Below are 21,908 nucleotides of genomic sequence, written 5' to 3'. Positions count from 1 at the left end.
TATCCGTTCATTACAGGGAACGTCAGTGTCACTGTTGCTGCAGTTTATCACTGAAAGTGATATCAAAAGCTGTGAAAGTATAGATGTGGCATTCTTAACTCTTGAAGGCGCTTCTCGTAGACCAGTGGCACATACATGTGGACCACTACTAGAAATCCCATCATCATACCAGTCATACAATGACCTGTCAGAAGAATTTAGTGAATTGCTGCAATATAAAGAGGCATGGCATTTCAACATTGTTTAATAACACCATGAAGTGGTGGCTGAAAACTTTACACTTTAAACTTGTGCAGTTTACTTTTTCATCCAGGGGGAAAATCTTCTTTTTTTTTTCCATTTATGGTTAATTATTGTAATCAGGCTTGGATAAGTCTATATATTATTTCTCCTCGATGGTTGAACGACTTCTAAAACTACCTCAAAAATTTCTACGATGTGCGAATTTCCGTTGTACAGGCCACACAACTACGTCGGGACGATCGGCCTGCTGCACGCACCTTGTTGAAGACAGAAAGCTTGTCTGTTTCCTGCATGTGGTCGATATGAAAGCGGAGTAACGATTTGTTATTGAGAAAATTGTACTGAGAAGAGGTGTTTTCGAGCAATTATCGACGGGTTACGGAAAGAGTTTAACTTCCAACTGTTGCTGGAGTGTATTGAATTCCATAAATGCTAAAACTTATGAATTCTCTGCTAATCCTTTAGTTGTACACTAGTAATAGTTATCCCTAAATCTGCCCCCGCTTTCTTTTATTTCTGCTGATTGAAAACAATAATATTGTACATTTTTGTATGAACTAAAAATTCTATTTTTTTTGTTAACTATACCACTTATACTCTTCCAGTAACTTAGGCATCTTACATATACCATGAATATGATCCAAACAATCAATTAAGTTAACTACACCAACACATTCCGTTTAACCCATTCTATCACATGATATTCTTTGCATAATACTCTCACGGAGAATTTGCAGCAGAGCAGTTTACCGTATCTCGTTAGAAAGGACGCGAAAAGTACTTTCTGAAAAAAAAGATAGGTTACCTTCATGGAAACTAATATTTCTTTTACAAAATTTCACTCAGTAGAACTTTATAGGGAAAAAAAGGTTAAAAAATTATAGCGAAACAAAATATTAAGTCAAACTACTCTGCTGTCCCAATTTGATGCTGAAACAAACCATTTTGTCTTGATATACAAGCAAACGTATCTCGAAAGCAGTACGGAAGTCGAGTTTTTTTTTTCCGAAACGTAAACAGAAGTATCGCGTTACAGTCACCATATATGTAAATTAGAGTCAAGCTTTTTGACCTCAACGAAAACGCTGCAAAACATTTACATTTACATTTGGATCCCTGCAAAGTCACCCAGCCCACACATGAGCTCTACTATTACACTGGAGGCAATTGTCTGGAATACAGTCGGGACGTAGTTCGAAGGTCAGGTCAGTCGGGTCCTCAGGTCTTAATTTTTGTCGATGTCTGTTTGCGGCTCGAGCAATATGGGCAGGCTTAGGCAGTGATGGGCAGGGTCCTTCATGCAATCTTTCAGACAGAACCTAAAATCACCAAAATCCAGATGATTATTGTTAGATCCTCTCATACATACTCTTAACTTACTATGCAACTAAAAAAAAAAACTTAGTAACATAGGAATCCATCATATACTGCGATTGTGATTATGTAGATATAAATCAATAAGTCTAGATTACCTTATTCACAATTGCAGAGGCTGGCTTGAAGACGTTCGTAGTTGCTTTCTTTTTGACATCTGCAAGTATCTTTGATGTAATGGCTGCCCCTACTTCTGCTGGATGGCTGTGGTTACTTTTACCAAGTCTGAACGTTCCCTCATTCTAATTAATCAAACAATCAACCATTGTAAATATGCAGTAAACCAATCTATATTAACCTGTAAATTAGTCAGTAATTAATGTAAATGAATCATGCCATTATCATCAGCTTTGATAGTAGGTCAGCCAACGTTGAGTTTTAAATCATTACCTCTATTACTGTGGCTGAACAGTACAGTTTCTTAAGCCTGTTGCCGCACTGCCAATAAGTTGTGGCTGTTCCTGTCCTCTTCGATGATTTGGTCCTTCTTCAGGACCAGTAGGAATGCCTCAGGGGGCAGGATCTAAAATTGATGGTTCATTGGTCAATGGAGGTAGAGCGACTGCAGGCGGTTCTGAAAAATAACAACAAAAACAATAAGGATATATATGAGCAACATATATATACATATAACCCGCATCGAATTTAAAAGTTACACAGGTGCGCACACTAATTATTTTAAATTTTAATAATAAACCAGAGTAACATTTTATTGCTCATCATTCATCATTAAATTATTTCATATTTCATTTGAGCACAACTATGAGATTATAGGATTTTTGCTTCTGGACCAATCCCCCCCCACCCCCTCGCCCCTTCGGGATCCTTTATAGAACTAAAATTTCATTGAAACAAAACAATATGAGAAACCGCATATGACAGTTATTTTGGAACCGTTATTTTGTGGGTGTGTCTATTACCTTATATGAACTGATGCATTTACATCAGTGTATCCTTTTTTAGCATTTATCAATTTTCATACATCATACATCCACTTTTCATCCACTTAGTATCTTACCAAAGTTTTCAGCAGGGTAAGAGTCATCTTCAGGTATTTCTGAAGAGAAAGCATGGAAGGTTAGGTAATGATAAAAAAGGATTTTGACAATTGCTACAGAGGTTGAATTATATGCAGTAATGATAACAGTCTTTGACAAAAATGTATTATTCACTTACCATAGATTGGTGTACTTTGAAAGAGGGAGGAGGATCTTTGTTATCTCGTACTGCAGCACGGGACTCTTGGCGGGTAATGTCAGTGCCACATTACTATGACACCAACGATTACAGGAATCACATAGTATAGCCTCTTGGCAGTTGGTAACTTCATTATTGCAGTTCAAGCATGGATAAGCCATCAGTATTCAGGTGTAGAATTTCGCTCTTGTAGATGATACTCGTTATAATCGAGAATGACTCAAGCATTTTGCGACCTCTTTTATACCATGGCCAGGATCAATAAACAAAGAAAAAAACTGCTATTGTCTCACAGCAAAACAATAACAGATGTGGAAAAGTGGATTGAACAAAGACACTTTATATTCATTTACCGAGCGCGTGTAAACAACCTCAAGAACAATCCAAACACTTTAATTACAGTATCAATTAAATTGGGCGGGGCGTCCAATTATCAAGTTAGCGTCCTTTTTCGCGTTGTTAATGTCAAAGGACTTTGTGTTGTTAATTTCAAAGGACTCTCTTAAGAAGTTTCTTCGGAGCGAAATGGCCTTTGAGAATGGTTGCAAGATCACCGTAAGTTTTCTCGAAACGAGCTTCTGGTGAGCACAGGTCTGATAGGACGTCGCACGCTTTGGAACCGACGACGGATATCAAAATTGCTCTGCGTTTGAATCGTTCGTTTGAATCCGAAGTCACACCGCCCGTTATAAATGTATATTTCGTTGTCAGTAATATTTGTTCATCGTGAATGAAAGAAATTGTTTTAAGTTCCATAAAGTCTCTAAAAGAGACTTTAAGTTACACTATTACGCTATTATAAAACGCCAAACGTCGAAACTAACAGGTTTCGCAATGTTTGCGCTATCTTTACCATTTGTCATCCAAGTCAAATTTGCATAAACAATAATCCACACAATAATCGAGCAAAAAGAGTTTTGAAAACCATTATAAGTAACTGAAGTTTTATAAAGCAGAGGATTTTTATTAGTTTATAGTTTTTCAAGTGAAACGTTGGTTATTATGTATACAAGCTAAGCGTAACATTCAATCGAAGAAGTTTTGATCACTCTAAACAGCGTGTTTGGACAACAATCGAATGCAGTCCTAGAGTTTGATACCAAGTTGTAGTGTTTGCGCTATCTTTACCATTTGTTGCTAGAAAAGAAAAGCACATCCCTAAATCTCACTGATTATTCTCGTCATCCAGAAGGAATTGAACTTCTAAAACTACCGTGCGTGAGACTGAACGACTTCGGACTTCGTGTACCCGAGTCGCGCCGAGTTGTTGCTCTAATCTGCACTTCTTAAGCCAAAAATATCGGGTAAAAATTCCTTAGATTATAATTTAGAGCTAATTTAGAACTTAATAGTCTGTAGTTTCAGGTATCTTATTTATCGGGCGTTGTGACTTCGATTTCGGGCGGAGTGACTAGCGGGCGGAGTGACCAGCAGGCGGAGTGACCAGCGGGCGGAGTGACCGCAATTCCTTTAGATGGTAATTTCGTCACCTAAACACAAGATTCCCACCCGTGTTTCTAGCCCGTTTACATTTGTCCTTAGCGAGAATGTATTTTGTCAAGGTATGATTGTTCTATTAAATCCAGATTGTGTTTTTATTTCTGTTGAATGCTTCATGTTTATAAGATCGACGTACGTGTTGCAGTTTTCGAGACTTGATGACCTCCAAAACACTGGCTTCGATCGATTGAAAATTGTACTGTTTGGACCTGTATTTTTGAAGCTGCAGGAAACAAGGCGATCTCACATTGTCACGCGTTTTAATTCGTAACTCCAAATAACCAATGTAAATTGTTCTGTAAATTGCAGTGGAATTCGTCGGATAAGCGAAAAGGATGTGTTCCCAAAGCGGTTCGCAGATGTTACACAGTCATATTTTCGGCACTATTGCACAGAATCTTTGTCGCACTGCTGATTTCCGAACCTTCGAAAAACTGCGAGTCTAACAATTTTGTTATCATGTTATTCTAAAGGATTAATCTTCGACTTTCATCTAAATCGAAAGAGAAATAAGTGTTGGTTAGCGGCGTACAGTTGCGACCTATTTACAATCAGTGTATCGGTCGTAACGCTTCTCGATCATGATCGATAACACAACTTTGCCGGTTATGTTATAGATACTGCGGGATTGGAAGATATAGGTTGTCGGTAGTATTTCTACAAATTGCGGGTTAGCTTTAAGCAGAAAATTTATGAAAATAGCGTTTGAAAGTCTGCGGAACAAATTCCAGTGACAGTTCTTCAATGGTTCTCACAGACGGCAGTTCGCTTGTTTCGGTTCGACAAAATCAACCATCGTTTACGTCTTTATTGTACCATTAGCCGATCATCGCAGTAAATTGTACAGTATATCTTTCTTTAAATCTGGGATATTGCTGCAACAGCCAATAGCACCTCTGGAAGGCGTTTCTGCGCACTTTTCGAATGTGTATTGCACCATCTTGAAGGAAATGAGAGGACGTGATCGAGATATCCAACCTTCCTGGGTAGACGTCACAACAGCCGCTGGACCCATTCTCCTCAAATTCGGTCGCGAAACAAAATGGCGGTGTTTTGAAGCTATTTTCGAGATTTCGTCGGGGCACAGAAAATCGAGGATTTAACCGAATCCAAAAATTTTTCCGCAGAAGTATTTTAAATAACAAGTAGATTCGTTTTAGCGAAAAAAATAAAATAAAATAAAATAAAATTGGGTTTAGGTGCACTTTAAGAAAGAAAGCTGTTGTTAATAGTGTTATTATCGTATTGTTCGTATCGTTAATGCCCATACATATTCCAAAGAAAGTTCCAGATTAAGACCATTACGTCGTCGCAGATTTCACAGCGGCTAAGAGCAATGGTGCAATGATACAGTTTGTGTTGATCAAGTGATGTGGTGTCTACAGTAATCAATGAAATCATCAAGGCCTGCTTTGGAATGTGCACTGCGTTGTGACTGTAGTCCTAAGAAAACGGTTAAATTTTTAAAAGCGCGGTTATAAGATCTAAAAGATCTTCTATTTGGTTACTCATTGCGGCCACTGATTTATTACTCATTGCGATAGAATTAAAGTAGAGTAAGTAAAGTAAAACCTTTATTTAAGTGTCTATGTGTTTAGCCTAGATAGACTAATTGGGGACACTAGTAAAATAGCAACACTAATTGACATACGGTGCTTATAAAATCTGAATATTTACTGGAAAATGATAGAAACTTAATGAGCATAAGAGATCCTATGTTAGCTTATTGATTATCCATTGATTATCCATTGATTATGCATTGATTAGTCATTTGTTACCTCTGTAATTATGACCCAGCCAAACAAAATTCTACGATCTCTATGGTAGCCTGGGACTGCCATAAAAAAACCCATTGTTTTTGTTTTTGCTTTTTCAGTTGTATCTTCTCTGTTTCGTTTAATGTCATTTTGGTTTTTTCAAATCACAAAAATATTTTAATTTAAAATCAAAAGTAAATAAATCAAGAAATTAACTTAAATCAAAGAAAATATGTCAAGAAACAAAATAAAAAATGATTTTAATAATGAAAGTAATTTCAAACGTAACCAAAATTTGCTGCGAAATAAATTAAAAAAAGAAAAGAAAAAATAGTTGGAAAAAAAATAGACATTTTAAACTAAATTAAAAACAAAATGTCTATGGCCTATCGCTGCCATAGCGGAAAAAAAAAAAATAATAAAAAAACGCACGCGTGGCCTATCGTTGCCATAGACCAGAATGCATTTCGGTGCATTTACCAAGGTCAACGGCAAACGCTGATTTATTTACTTTTGATTTTAAATTAAAATATTTTTGTGATTTGAAAAAACCAAAATGACATTAAACGAAACAGAAAAAATACAACTGAAAAAGCAAAACAAAAAAACAACAACAACAAAAATTCCAAGAAACTTGTTAAGACAATGGGTTTTTTGTTATGGCAGTCCCAGGCTGCCATAGATCTACAGAGATTGGTGCTTGTAGCATTGTGAAAGAGATCGAGACACCCTTTACCATGTACAATAGAAGAAACATTGTTTATGATTAAAAAGTATTTTTACGGCGATAACAACTGCATAGTACTTGGTAGTAATTGATTGTAAATACCGTATCAATAAACTGATAAACTGCAATCAGTATAAAATGAATCTGGAATTTTAACCTGAATATGGAACACTCTTGGTCAAGAAGAAAATTACTTAGCCGTACAAATTGCTTAAACTTTGTTTCATAATAAAAGCTACATTTTCTTATGCATGCCATCTCTGATAAAAGTCTCTCACTTTTGCCGATTTTGTATGCTTGGAGCGTGGTATTATCCACGGAGAACTGTGTAATTCGTTTGATTTACAAGCTAGACCAAGACCTATTTTCATATTGTTTTCGGAAAGTTCCACGCGCCTGGTAAATGGTATTGTAGACGAGTCCGAGGATTGTTAACAACGTTAAAACCATGTTTTGGTTTATTACAATGTAGAAAAGGTTTTTTTACGATATTACGACTCTATTTCAGAGCCATAGTCGCATGAGATATGCGTGTACACATAGCAACCCCGAAATCCTTAGAGATTTTTCTTTTTGTAGGGATTGACTTCCCCGATAACATAGCGTTTTCCGCGCGATGTGAAGGAGTGCGAGAGTAAAACTAATTCCTTAAACATTTAAAATCAACTGGATGGCGAGCCGACTTCAACCTGAAGAAACAAAGTGTCATCCACGACGAAGCGCCTTGAAAAAAGTTTCTCGTGAGATATAAACGTCGGAAACCCCCGCCCTGTGTTCTCTTCACTCACTGGCCTTGCAAAGTGTTTTAGGGCATTGCTTGGACGGACCCAATTGCTAAAGTTTACCCGTTCAACTGGATCTTCATGTTGATCGATTAATGTAAACTTCACTTTCTTTTTGAAAGGCCAGGGTAATATAGCGTCATAGTCACCTTTCATGACGACGATGAACACCGACAGGTGAGTATTCCTACAGGACACACTACCATTAGGGTAAATTTTAACTTTTAACTTGTAGCCATGACTGCCAGTCAAAAATGGACCACATTCTACTACTACGTTTTCTCTGGCCTTCGCCTGTCTCAGAACTTCACTAAAATTGTTAATCTTCCAAACTGGGAAATCGGGCTCAGTTTTTCCTGCATCCTCACATATTTTCTTTTCGAGTTTGTCGACTTTCTCCATCAGTTTCTTATTTGTTTCTTGCATTCGACTTAAATCTACTTCTGTATTACTTAATCTTAATTCAGTGTCGTTTAATTTCAAACAAGCTAAATCAAGATGGAGCCTCGTGGAAAATTGAAGATGGGATTCCACTTGCCTTCGTTGAACCTGCAAGAAAATACTGATGAACTTCTTTACATGTCAATGTATCTGGTAAGCTAACAAAATAGAGTCCTAAAGTGATGACGTCACAAAAATAAAAGTTTTGAAATTATGGGATATGATGTCATATTCTTATAAAGGATCCTAAAAGAGCCCTCATCCCAAAAATTAGCTCTGAATTGCAATTCCCGATAGAGATATACGGAATCAAAGTTTGATAACATCCCATACAAACCCTTCAAAATTGGTTTCAGTTCCTTCAGTTTAGAACTGACTCAAAATTAGAGAGATTTATATGGGGCAGTACCAAATTTTCGTCCTTTATATTTCGGCTGGGAATTACAATTAAGAGGTAATTTTTGGCAAAGACCCTTTTTTAAGGACGCTCTATTCGAAAATGGCGCCAAATCCCATAATTTCTCAAGTTTATTTTTTTGTGACGTCACACTTTAGGACTCTACAGGTTTAATCCGTAAACATCAAAAAAGTTTCCTAAACTGGAAGCTGGATGCCAAGATGAATGGTTCCTACGCATTCTATATACAAAGTTTATTTTTGTCTACTTAAACGCGCTGGCAAACCGAGCTAATGGACCACATAAACCGTGTAAAAATAAAGTTGCTTTACTTTTTTTTAATATAAAAAGAAACTTAGCTATTCAAAATGCCTAAATTTATAATGGTAATAGGACTGAGTGGAGTCCAATTCGGTCTGTAATCATACGAGGGATAACAAAATCGGACGACCGCGCAGCGGGAGTCCGATTTGTTTATCACGAGTATGATTACAAATCGAATTGGACGACACGAAGTCTTATTACCATTATAAACTACAGTCAAAATGGATTTGCTGGTTGCTAAGTGATGAGCGAAAAATAAGTCTTATGTCAGTCAAAAACGCAACCGTGCATGAAAAACGCACAACTGCGCAGAACAACTTACCAGAATTTCGTAAAAATCAGCCCGAACGCTAAACAGGGCAGTTTTTCCTGCAAAGTACAATGTTTTTGAGCTGAGTCGATCGACAGCTCACTTCAAGTCGTAAACTAATCAGAGTCAATTATACAATAATGATTCTTCGTTTGCTTGGCTTTTCGGGACGGGGACTTTCTCTTAAGTAGTTGATGTTAAACACACAGCTGTTAAAAATTTGAAATGGCGCCGAGAGATTCTGTTTAGTGGCGATGCTGTACATGGACCAGGGCATACCGGTCAATGCTGCCACATTCCCTGATGAAGAAACTTGGTTTGAACTGATTGGAACTGCTGGTTGAACATTCTCCTTCATGCATGCAGCTGATGGATTTGCTGAAGCTGCAGGCACCGAACTGTGCGAAGGGAAACGACTTGTTGATGAAGCAGATGTCGAAGAAATCGCAGGTGTCGAGGTGGATTGGGCTGGAACGTATCCGCTAGCGATGTGAGATAATTCTCGTCTTTCACTGACAGTTATTTCGTCATAATCATCCAATTAGGATTTCCGAGCATGTCCTGTGACCTGGATAATCTTGTGACGAGGTTGACCAGCATTCTTAAGCTTGGCAACGACGGTTTTTCGCGTTGAGTGATTTGTGATCTTGTTGGACTCGGGGGGCAAACAGCTGGCTACAGACTTCATTATCTGCCCAATTCTGCGCTGTCCCATTCTTGTTTTCGAGTACCAAGTATTACTTGTTGGTCTGGGAATTATCGTCAGGTACAACGGACCGAATTTCTTCAGGACGTCAGGTCGGTGCTTCAGTACTGCCCGATAACAAACTGTCCGATAACAACTTGACAAATGAATTAGTGGAAAATAGGAGTTTTTTAAACCAATCACGATCGAGGAAATTGTAATTTTTATGACTACGTCGCTTATACGTTCCCAATTCAGCTCGGAATAAAGCAGATTTTAACAGCCAGAAGCTCAATGCCCATGAAATGCTTTCATGAAATTACCCATGTACACACCTTTCTTTTGCAGTCCATCTGTTCATAAGGACAAGGCATTATGGTCAAAGGACAAAAGTCTTCGGTATGATTTGGAATCTGAAAGAAATAGATCATGCAAATATTACCCGGCCAGCAACGAGGGTCCCAATGCAGTTTGCTGTCAACCGTTAAATGGCCAAAAAAGTAACCGTCAATCGTCAAAAATGCAATATCGTTACCGTCAACCGTCGAATGAGCAAGTCAATATAGCAGCTGTCAATGTCCCAGTTATCGTTAATTACGAACTAAACGATTGCAGCCCTCCATTTTATCGTATTTCTATTCGACCGTTGAACGCGTGGATAGAGTCGCGAGAGAACTAGACGCCGGCGTCAAACGGGAGACTTGACTGGATTATTCAAATACGAGCAAAATTGTATTTTTTTATGAGAAACTACAGCCAAATTTGCGCTTTAATTTTGTGTTAAACGTCATTCTGAAAAAGTAACCGCCAACCGTCAAGCGACCTAAGTTTTTAACCGTCAACCGAAATCAAAACGGCTTATTTTTTAACCGTCAGCCGTCAAAGGAGCCCCCATTGAGACCCTCAGCAACGTCATATCAGTGCTCTCTATGAAATATCGCAGCGAGCATGCTAATGGGGTTATGAATTAAATATGTAAAATCAAGGCGGTTGGTGGGTGGCCATACACAAGCTCCTTTTTCATCTAAACAAACTGACCATACCTGATATTCGACCTGACGATTTAGTTACTATCTATTCATAAAATTGGTTTCGCTTCTATTAAGGTTACTTGGGTCATTTTGAAAAATAAGGAAAGAATATTTTTTTTGACAGATTTCCTAAGAATTCGTCTTTACATACAGAACAGCAAACGAATTTATAAAGATCTTTAAACTCCATGGTAAATAACAACACAAAAATCAGTTATATTTTTAATAACAACATCGTCGCAGCAGCTCTGTTAGCGTCTCTGACAGCTCTCTGGTTTGGCCAAATGCAGTCTAAGTAGCTTTTTCACACAACCATAATTTAATTACGTGTTGAATTAGCCTGCCACTTTCACGACCACGCGTTTTTAAAAGTTAAAAGAGTTGTTTTCATCTTTGTTGGAGACTCCTTCGGTGCTTGTTAATTTTTTTCCCTGTCACCTTCCCAGTAATCAGTCAAGCATTTGCGTCTCTCACACTTGATTAGCGCGCACTACGCTGTCTGCTGGTACATGTTTACAGTTGGATTTCAGTATCATTTTCAACGGATAACAGTAAGTTTTTCCGATTGAAACGGTTAACAGTTAATGGTTAGCGATATGGTGGTATTCTGGTATTCCTGGGTTTCGTACAGACTCATTAAACATGATTTGGTTTATTTTAGTCGCGCACTTAGTAGCTAGTTGATTACGTCAATGTCAACCTTAGCGTGCGCGTATGGTGTACACCATGCCTGGCATGATGCGCAGACCGTGTGCGCACCAGCAAAAGTGGGCACTGTCCTTAAGGAATTGATCAGTTTCGAGAAGACCAAAACTGCTGAATAACAAGACGAAGAACTAATCTTTGCAACGTTGGACTTCATTTAAAGTAAACTATCAACCAATACTTGTAGAAAAGTGTTACCCTTCGAACAGAGTCAGATCGAACCGACTCGATCTGCTTGCAGGGTAAGAAAGAGCTGATGCGTAAGCTGAAACAATCACGTTTTATTTTTTAGCATAATCAAATTACGTTGAGAAAGAGCGCTATAGAAATTAATTGTTATTGCTATAATTCTTATTTATATTCTCGGCAGTATTTGCAAACATTTTACTTGAGATCAAGACTAACACTGTACAGATGCTTCTCAATGCAAACTTAATAATTCAACAAGTTTAAACAAAGGAAATCATGAACGTGACTGTTTTTGGATATCTGATCCTAATTAGGCTCGATTACCAGCCGCTGTTCGGGAAAAGAGCGCGCTCGGGCAGGAACTTAGACCGCACTCGAGAAAGCGGCGGAAATCGAGCCTAATCCTAATTAGCATAGATTTATACGATTTTCTTTCTCTGTTTACTCGATTGTTTTTAGTTTAGCTTGAAAAGATATACCAAACACTGAAGACCGTGTGTTACGATAACTGCAGAAATTCTTGCGCCCTCATGATCATTGGCAAATTTTCATTGTCACATGAAACACGTGAATTTATAATTTATGCGATGCGTCAACGAGCGAGAGCGGACAATTTGACAATTTGTTATCGTAAAAAACAATTGACGTCAGTTTTTCATGCGTCTGTCCTGTTATTGACAATGAATTTCGTCATAACATTGTCAAAGTAGTCTGCTGATCCACCATCGCCTCTACAGACGCATGAAAAACTGACGTCAATTTGTTAATTCGACCACATTTCCAAACGTTTGAAAAGGTTTGTCAAAAATACTCTGCTACGCCTCGTTTTTAAACATGGAAATTATTATTTTCCAAGTTGTAGTGGTGGAATGATTTCACTCCATCACTCCTTCACTTCCCGTTAGACATTTGCAAACTAAAGGGATGCTCGTCGGAAAATATGGATTTAACTCCCACGGGAGACTAATGCGGACGTTACTTGAGCTTCATTGAACCCCTAAATAAAAGATACCACTTAAAACGGAGGAGCATCGATCACTTGCCACTGTCCAAGAAAGGATCCCGCGTGCACTTGTAGACCCGACTCGCTTACTCGAAAGATCAGCAGAAATCAAGCCTGAAAACAGAAGTTAAATGAGAGCGTTTCTTTTATTATTATTTCCTCGAGTCCACCCGGCCCTAAAGGATACTTTGACAGCTAGAAATGGTGACGTTTCGTCATCAACACTCTAAGTGAGACCACAATCCTTGATTTGTACCCGAGACGACGAGTATCCTCGACCTTTTCATATAGGATTCCCCCCCCCCCCCCCAAAACCGGGTTTCGAACATCAGCCGTCTAAGGCCGTTTAATAGTCGCTTGCAACGTGTCAAGATAGTTATTTTCGAGAGGTAGAACGATTTTTGCATTGTAAAGAAAATACTTTGGTTCTCCCTTAGCGATTCGATTCAGGGAAAGTCTTCGTTGTTTTTCCTTCACTAACCTATGTGATATTGTGAGTTCGAAAGCAATCAATGTAAACGAATGATTAGAGGCTCCAGACGATTTTTTTAACACAAGAAACGGAAAGACAAACGCTATCTTTCGGTAAACGGTTTCTTGACAGTAAAAGAAAAAACAATGAAGAAGAAAATTAAAAATAATCAGTAGTCACCGCTAAAATTCAAACTCTCGTTGTCTCGCATGGTGAGCCGGCGCTTATCACACCGCGCTAATTGTCCATCAGTTACCGCATGGACCAAAGTATTAATAAGTTATTTACGAACCGCAGCTCAAGTGTTTAGCTCACTCTATACCTCACTTTTGGCCAAGCAAAGTGATCTTGCCGTTTTTGACTACAGCACAACGAAGTCATGTACAGTTACATGTAATGTAAAACGTGTAGGCAGGCCTGAGTAACAAACGTTTCTTAACGTTGAACTTTTTCATTTTGCAAATATCAAAACACACCCCTGAATGGAAAAAGGCTTTATGGGCTTGTTCGAAAGCTAAACTGCCCTCACATCACAAGTGGTTCCTTCATGAGCAATGCCTCATAACACCCTACATAATTTATTTTCCAAATTCAGTGGCGCACAGCCACTTTGATTTCAACTCTCTTCACTAGCTCAGTGTTTCGAAACGTTTTCTAATTAGGTCTTCCGTGTTTGATAAATTACGTCTTTAGTCTCTGTTATTTGGCGATCTTGGTCAACTCGAAACTAGACTAAAGAGCTATTTAATGCAAGATCCTGTTTACCTCTTTGCTTCTCAGTTCACCAGTCCATGCACATCCTTCACTTGGACATTTGATGGCAAAAGAAAGAATTTTCCTTTCTGTTGCTTTGTCAGGGAAAACATCCTTAAAAATAAGAGTGAACATAATCATACCCTACTCCAGCACTAACGACTTGTTAGTAAAAGTAACAACATGTAACTTGTAGCACTATAAACCCGGGGGAGGGGGGTACTCCCTTATATGGGCTATATAGGTATGAGCGTGAGCGGCCCGAAAGGGTATGGTTTTTCAGCTGTTTTGGTCATAAATAGGGTATCGATGTTAGCTGATTTTGGCCATTTTGGTCATGAATAGGGTATGGTTTTTGCACTCTAGCCTTGATATGGGTATGTTTTTAAAAAGAAGCCACTTTTTCGTCATTATCGAAAAGAAAATGAACAAAAGCCCTTCACAAATTATGTTTACGGTAATTTAACATTGGTCTGAACTAGCGAACTTATTATAATGCAGGTCTGAAACAGGGTTTTGATTTAAAGGTTAGGTCATAAATAGGGTTTTTTATTTTTGGTGAGGTCATAAATAGGGTAGGGAATATCGCAGATTGTGGTCATAAGTAGGGTAAGGGTTTTGGGAAGCGGGCCGCACACCATCACCCTATTTTTCTGGGAGTACCCCCCTCCGGGGACTATAAATGAGAAGAAAAAGAACAAATCAAGCTTTAGTCTAGCCTGATTCTCAGACGTCCGAGGTCGTTCGCGGCCTCTATCTCCCTCTCCCGTCTGATATACTCTGTGCGAGGTCGTGTTCATGACGTCAGAGCCATTGTCAATTTCCACCAATCAGAGCGGATGTACCACATCCTGAGAAGTGTGGACATATGGTTCTCGAGCTTTTGCTGTTTCCGCTCCTGAACTCTGGAACAGTCTACCTGTTTCTATCCGCTCATGTGACAATCTAAGTTCTTTTAAATCTAAACTCAAAACTCATCTTTTTAAGAAAACTTATTATTCTTAGCGATTTTTACTTTCTATTACTTTCTTAAATGCACATTTTTAATTATTAAGATTAGTACAGATCATTTTGGCGAATTGTACAGCGCCTAGAGCAGGCATGGATAGACGCTATATAAATATTTATTTATTATTATTATTATTATTATTATTATTATAATGTATGGAATGTAATTCAAAATGGAAGGTTTCGAATTCAAGTCGGCTGTGCAAAGGCTTGCCAGGTTTTTGGCGTGGAAAAACTGTCCTCTGAACATTTCAAAGCCCTCAAAAACGTTTGTTTCTGGTATTGATGTCCTTCTCAACTTGCCAACGGGATTCGGAAAGTCGCTTGTGTTCCAGATGGCTCCTTTAGTTCACGACGCCACGATGGATTTGCAGCGAATCCAGCGATAATTGTAATGTCCCCTCTAGTGAGCCTTATGGAAGATCAAACAAATTTCTTACGGAAATTTGGCACATCAGCTGGCTCGATGGGAGAAGATAAGGCTCTGAATTTGAAGATTGAGAAAGGAGAGTGCTCCGTGGTATTTCCGTCGCCGGAGTCCTTACTAGGAAATGGTCGGTTTGTTTTGTTTAGCAAAACAAACCATGATCGAATATTACGGGAATATTATTAAAAAAAAAAAAACGCAAAAAGGGACGTCAATATAGAAATTGTCCACACCTGTACAAAAGGCTCTTCATCTAAATTGCTTTTGGACACTGTTTCCCTATTTGTTGCACCGAGTTTGTCCGGTGGAGGTGAGAAGAAATTCCTCCCAATGTTTGCACATGCTGGAAATGCCCGCACAACTACAGGAACACCTGAATTCCTTACTGCTGTATATCCAACCATCGAGACTGTAGGAGGTAACCCTGTCAGACTTGTAATCTCCCTTGCCGTTGCCGGCGAAGGAAACCTTGTTTGATCTTGAGGTGGATTTGTAGGAAATAGAGCTTTCTTCACTAGCTTCGCTTCCAGCGATCTCACGACAGATACTTCCGAATTTGATCTCGACTCAATCCCCGCTTTATGCGAGCCACGGCGTTTTTAGGCAACTCTGCCCTTAACTCGTCTTCGAGACTTTTGAGATTTCACATCATTTTTTTCGATCTTTTTCAACTTTGAGTGGCATTTTCTTTTGCAAACATATTGCAAGTCTTCGTTGGAAGTTTGTAATTCACCGCCTAGGCTTGCAGAGTTCCTCGCAAAGCGCCCAAAAGCGCTATTCTATCGTTTGTTTCGAGAAATTCAGCGCAAAACAAGCACTGAATCGAGTTCGTCTGAGATAAGACGGCTTTCTTCGGGGTAGAAGTTAAAAACAGAGCTAAGGAATATTCGCTTTGCCAAATCTGATCAAGGAAAAACCCGCGTGAAATAGATTTGTTGACTTTTCCACGCTTCATTTCTTACGCGCGTTGTGATTGGCTCTTGCTATACAGTAGGTGCTCTGATGTCATGAACACGACCTCCCACAGAGTATATCAGACGTGAGAGGGAGAGAGGGGCCGCGAACGACCTCGGACGTCTGAGAATCAGGCTAGCTTTAGTCGAACTACTGGGTGAGAAAACCAGAGGGGCACATACTACTTTAGAAAACGATGAAGATGTCCCAGACTCCGGCCAAAACATGCATCACTATGTCATAGTCCCGGGGAGGGGGGTGGGGGGAAGGGTTACTTCCACAAAAGTTAGGTGGGGGTGTGCGGCCCACTTCCCAAAACCCTTACCCTATTTATGACCAAAATCTGCGTTGTTTGCTACCCTATTTATGACCTGACCAAAAATTCGATAGCCTATTTATGACCGTTGCGGCTGACACAGTTGCTCCAAGCATAAGTTATGAAGGGCTTTTGCTGACGGTCTTATTGACAACGATGAAAAAGTAGCTTCTTCTAAGAAACGTACCCAATTCAAGAGAAGAGTGTGAAAACCATGCCCTATTTATAACCAAAATGGCCAAAATCGATACCCTATTTATGACCAAAACGCCCGAAACACCCTACCCTTTGGGGCCGCACATAACTATATAGCCCATATAAGGTAGAACCCCCCCCGGGGGGTCATAGTTTTCCTTTTCTACAACCTAGGCACATAACTTTTGGAAAGTTCTTTGTTGTTCCCAATATAAACGGAAAAATAATTAGAAGCTCCCACAAGATAGATATCAAGATAGATAAAAAACAAAAGATATCAACTGAGAAATAGTGGCAAAAGTCCATTACAGACATGTAGCGACTAGAACTTTCTTTTCACGTTTCTCCGTGACCCCAGGGAATTATGCAACCCACTCTGTAGTACTTAAGCGTTCCTCATTATGCGTAGTTTTGTGTTTCATTTTCCCCAGTTCTTCTTAGCACTGAAAGTTCGATCTGCTGGTTTCTACCGCGTCTTCCTCAGCTGTCTCACTGTTGTGAGTCCTGAAGTACAAATTCTAGAATTCGAGTCGCCACAGTTTTGTAAGTTTAGTTGCTCCTTTGTCAGGTTTTTGTGACGTTATATTTTGTACTTAAATAATTTGTCTCGTTTATTTTTCAGTTGAATCACACACACACATCACACACCTACGATCACTTTTGTTTCCCTCGTGTTTGCGCCCAGTATGATTAAACTCGTGCATTCAAGCTCTGACGTCTGTAGCGCTTACTAGACCTACAAGACATGTCTACCTCTAACCGTGCAGCACATTCTTATAGTTCAATGTAGGTTGATTCTTTTATCGTCTAAAACGGTTTTCTACAAGCAGCATAGGCTCGATTACCAGCCGCTGTTCGGAAAAAGAGCCCGCGCTCCTCCCCCGAACTCACGGCTGGACTCGTGGACTTGGCATTGTTAATTTCAACCAATAAGAAACCTGCCTGCCTGAATCGAGCAGGCTGCATAAATTAGCTTTCTCGCAGTAGCAAAGGAGCTGTTCGATATGAAGTGCGATCGCATTAGTGGGATATTTAACCAAATACCGTCAACTGATGAAATCTTGCCTGATCTAAACCATAGTAGCATATACAACACGAAAAATAGTCAACAGACTTATACGTTAGAATCTATATTTGAATCATGGGGTACCAGAATATGAGATAACGAACAAAGTAAACAAAGGGAGGAATAAACGCAAACATCCATTTCAAGAAACAAAACACCCAGTCAAATTAATGTGTACCTTAGTCTCCTTCAAGAGAAGCAACACCAGTCTCTGGCGAAGCCAGACAAAATTAAATTTTTAAATGAGCCAAAGCAAACCGAACAAGCAAAACATAAACATGGTGTCAACACCATTTACACCAACATATGTGTGACCTTTGACATGACAGTTGCTACAGTATAGTCAAACAGCTCTGCTCTACTTTAAAAAAAAAAAAAAAAAAAAACTCTTCTATAGAACACAGCATGTAAAGCCCTTCCGCAACAATAATGTGAAAAAATGCCACAAATTTTACGAGCCGTAGGCGTCATATGTGCCTGCCTATGATTGTCATCAGATGACATTTCCGGCCACCTGAAGCGCCGCAAAAATTACATTATGAAGATACGTCACAGACATGCTTTGCCGCTCACGCGTCCAGCCGTCTCTTCTCGGGGAGGAACGTAGACCGGACTCGAGAAAGCGGCGGAAATCGAGCCTACAAACAGCACTCCTACGGGTCATATTCTGACATAAATTGGTCACTGAACTTCCCTAAAATAAAATTACTTACCCGGTCTTTGTCCAGATCCTCCCTGTCGGCCGGACAACATATAGGTTGGTGTTCAGCTCCTTGCCTGTTAAAATTAAAAGTGTGAATATAAATGAATATAACTGATAAATTACTCTTTATATTTCTTTTTATAGTTATATCTATATACTTTTTTATTGTATTTCATTTTATTTTATTTATTTTCTCTCCTCTTTACATTATTTTTCCTACAACCGATTTAATGCATAATAATTCTTGTAACTACTCAGCTCGTTTAGTTCTTACTATTCTGAGTAGTTTTTTTTTTTTTTTTGGCTTATTTAAGTTTAATTTATTTTTTTGCTATATGATATTCTATGTATTAAGCAAAATAAAATGGTTGTTGTTGTTATTGTTGTTGTTAAACAAAAAAAGGTTAAATTCTTTTCTTTCCTGGTAAATTAAACATGTACGTTAAATGTCGACACTAGCTCATAACCTTGAGGGAATACTTCTAATAATAACTGTATACTGGTTTCAACAAAAATATATAACGATAGTTCATCGGCCTCGTGATCTTCCCTCCTTCACACTGATACTTATTGGAAAGCTTACTAAGACAAAGAAACATATAAAAAATCGAGGAATCATATAGAGAAATAGAAAATAGAGTTAACAAAAGAAAGTCCAGCCTTATTTAACAGCTTCATGCCATATGAATTGCTAATAACTGTTGTGATAGCTGAGGGATCATTAGTATTCAAACAGCTTCCGCTTTCGGTTTCTTTATGTTTGAGGCCCGTTCCAAACGCCGCTCCATTCATGCGCCGAACCTAACTGATGAGTTAAGTACGGTAGAAGAGCGGCGTTTGAATCAGTTTGGTTCGGCAGGTTAGGCTTGGTGCGGCAAACAACATGAAATTCGGCAGGGTCTGTCGCACTATGTGACGTTGGAGCGGCAGCTGATTCATACGGCGTTCTCCTCATGTGTTGAACCTAATGCATAAATTACTGTAATGTATACCTCGATTTATGAGAAACGGGACTGTATAAGGGAGTTCCTTTAGCGCAAATTAATTTTTTGCTTTTTCTTCGTGATAATAGCCCAGCTTATGAGATTTCCCTTTAACAAGTCGAATTAACCGGGAGAAACCCTGTCTAAATACAAACACTGAGCCTTGAGTTTGAATTTGCTTCCCTAAATATTGCTATAACAGCGAAATGTTAGTCACAGCTTTTCTATTTGGACAGAGTTCTTGAATTCAGAACACATATTTTCTCGTCGAAAATTGTTACCACCGGCTTCCCAAATTAGGTTCGACGCAAGTACGCCGTCTGAACCAGCCGTCGCTCCAAAGTCGCTCTAAAGTCGAACTTTATCAAGTTTGGTTCGGCGCGTGAGTGGAGCGGCGTTCGGACCGGGCCTAAGTCAATGAATTAAAATATTTCACGCATAAAGAACTTAGTTGATCTGAAGAATTTAAGCCCGACGCAACGAAAACGCGACGTGTTAAGCTGAAAGTCAGATAGCCCAATTATGAACCGATCTTGATATCAGTTGGTTGTACTCATCAAATTATCTAAAATTTACATGAACCGCAAGACTTAACTTAACTTTTTCACTGACTGAAGGTTGAATATTGATATCCAATTCATACTTGCAAAATGAATTGCTTACAACAGTCTGGATGATCAAAATCGGCCCAGGAAACTTAAAGAAGTTCAATTATAACATAATAAGGTAAATTAGGCCGCATTTAGTTGCACAGGAAAATATAAGCGGGCACATTCACTCATAAGTGAGTCCAATCAAGCGGCTGAGAAACGCAGGACCAAATCAAAAGCCATATCTGCTTTCCACCTGCATTTCCCGGTCTTTCTAGGTGCACTTTATCGTGCTTAAGATAATGTTTACACCATTAGTGAAGACTAGGCCTAACGAAGACCATTCAGATGTTTACAAATCACAATGAAATTTCAGTGTAGCTAGAAGTCGCACCTTCTAAAATGTTCCTCGAGGCATTCTTTACAAAACCTGTGACCGCACCTCGTTTGAACAGGTTCCTTGAGCGGCAAATGACATATTAAACAGAGATTTTCATCTTCAACTGCATTCACAAAGTCCTCATCGCAACCCGAAGGTAGCCGATTTCCGGGAGCTTCCGCCATGTTGTAAATTATGACCGGGTCGGTACAAAACGTGGACCCCCCAATCTGGACCCCCTACTGGACCCCCTTTTGGACCCCATCTGGACCCCTTCTGGATCCCCTTCTGGACCCCCATTTGGACCCCCTTCTGGACCCCCTTCTGGACCCCGTTCTGGACCCCCATCTGGACCCCCTATTTTTTCTTCCCGAAAATACGGGCTCCTGCTTTAAATAATTTAACTTGGAACATAACACAATGAAGTCTATTTAATCAGTGAGCAAAATTTGAAGAAAGTAATGAATTCACGCAGCACTGTGTCTAGAATAATATACTGGCTGCGGCTGCACTATCAGAGTTAACCGGGTTATTTCTAATTAATCAATTACGATTAACCGGGTTACCGAAAAATCGTGAGTGGCCGCTATTTTCGACAGTTCACTGAACTTAAACCGGGTTAACGGTTACCATGGAAATTAATTATAGAACAATAGATTATTTAACCGAGTGAGGTTAATTTTAAACTACCTTTCTGCGTGGTCTAACCCAGGTTAGTGGTCTCTTATCAGTGCCGTACATTGGCTTTTTCGTGAAATGTGTCAGTCATTACGGTCTGTTAATGAGAGTATATTGACCATAATGAAACAAATTTGGACTCAAATGAATGGATATTTTCTGTAAATGAACAGCAAAAGGTGTAAAGCAATGCGCAGTATTTGTGAGTACATGCAAGCCAATAAGAGAAAGGTGCGGCTCCCATTATCGAGTAGATAATGTAGCGATTTATCTGATGGATAGTGTTATCGCGGGTGTTTTATCCTCTTTTTGAACAACTTGAACCTGTTAAAGAGCTCACGAAGGCCTCAACGCCTGCAGCACGCTTCCGGAAGCTACAGTGACAAAAGCAAAAGTAATTGTTTGATCCCCAGGCTATCTACACAGGTTGAGTGGAGGCGTGCTTACCCCTATACAATGTTAACACGATTTTTTTTGCCGATAAAATGAAAGACAAGCGTCTCCGTCTGTGCCACATGCGACACATACATATTTTAATGTTCCATTACAAACGTTGTGTACAACCATATATATATTATGCTTACTCCTCGAAGGAGGAGTAAGTTTACTTATTATCACTTATTACTATAGGCGCTCTAAATTGTTTTGTATTCATAACCAACACAAACATTGCGGATTGACCAAAGGCAATATACAATGTAAGGTTAAAACCGAAGCTT

General features: G+C 39.1%; 1 protein-coding gene and 1 pseudogene across 2 annotated transcripts in view; both read right to left on the bottom strand.

Moving 5' to 3' along the window:
• LOC145484248 (TNF receptor-associated factor 6-like) overlaps positions 1 to 20,862 on the bottom strand; it is a 48,873-nt pseudogene extending 28,011 nt beyond the window's left edge. The window contains exons 1-3 of the transcript XR_014048994.1: positions 20,527 to 20,862; positions 18,570 to 18,633; positions 13,903 to 14,004 (exon numbers count right to left, since the gene is read on the bottom strand). The product of XR_014048994.1 is annotated as a TNF receptor-associated factor 6-like (transcript). The remainder of the gene's footprint in view (positions 1 to 13,902; positions 14,005 to 18,569; positions 18,634 to 20,526) is intronic.
• LOC145484276 (TNF receptor-associated factor 4-like) lies at positions 6,762 to 11,909 on the bottom strand. Its single transcript, XM_081462919.1, has 2 exons — positions 10,073 to 11,909; positions 6,762 to 8,129 (listed from the first exon to the last, which is right to left on the bottom strand). Exons 1-2 carry the CDS (start codon positions 10,166 to 10,168, stop codon positions 7,461 to 7,463), a joined length of 765 nt encoding a protein of 254 aa, XP_081319045.1. The 5' UTR covers positions 10,169 to 11,909; the 3' UTR covers positions 6,762 to 7,460.
• Positions 20,863 to 21,908: the final 1,046 nt, after the last annotated feature.

The sequence above is a fragment of the Orbicella franksi genome, chromosome 4, assembly GCF_964199315.1.
Source record: "Orbicella franksi chromosome 4, jaOrbFran1.1, whole genome shotgun sequence".
NCBI lineage: Eukaryota > Metazoa > Cnidaria > Anthozoa > Scleractinia > Merulinidae > Orbicella > Orbicella franksi.
Note: the sequence above shows the minus strand (reverse complement) of the source record. Positions and strands in the feature narration are given on the sequence as shown.

Coding starts and splice junctions, on each gene's coding strand:
- LOC145484276 (XM_081462919.1), bottom strand. CDS start 10,168: ATGATCTATTTCTTTCAGATTCCAAATCATACCGAAGACTTTTGTCCT. Junction 8,130..10,072: donor AGATGGACTGCAAAAGAAAG/GTGTGTACATGG, acceptor ATTTTCTTGCAG/GTTCAACGAAGGCAAGTGGA.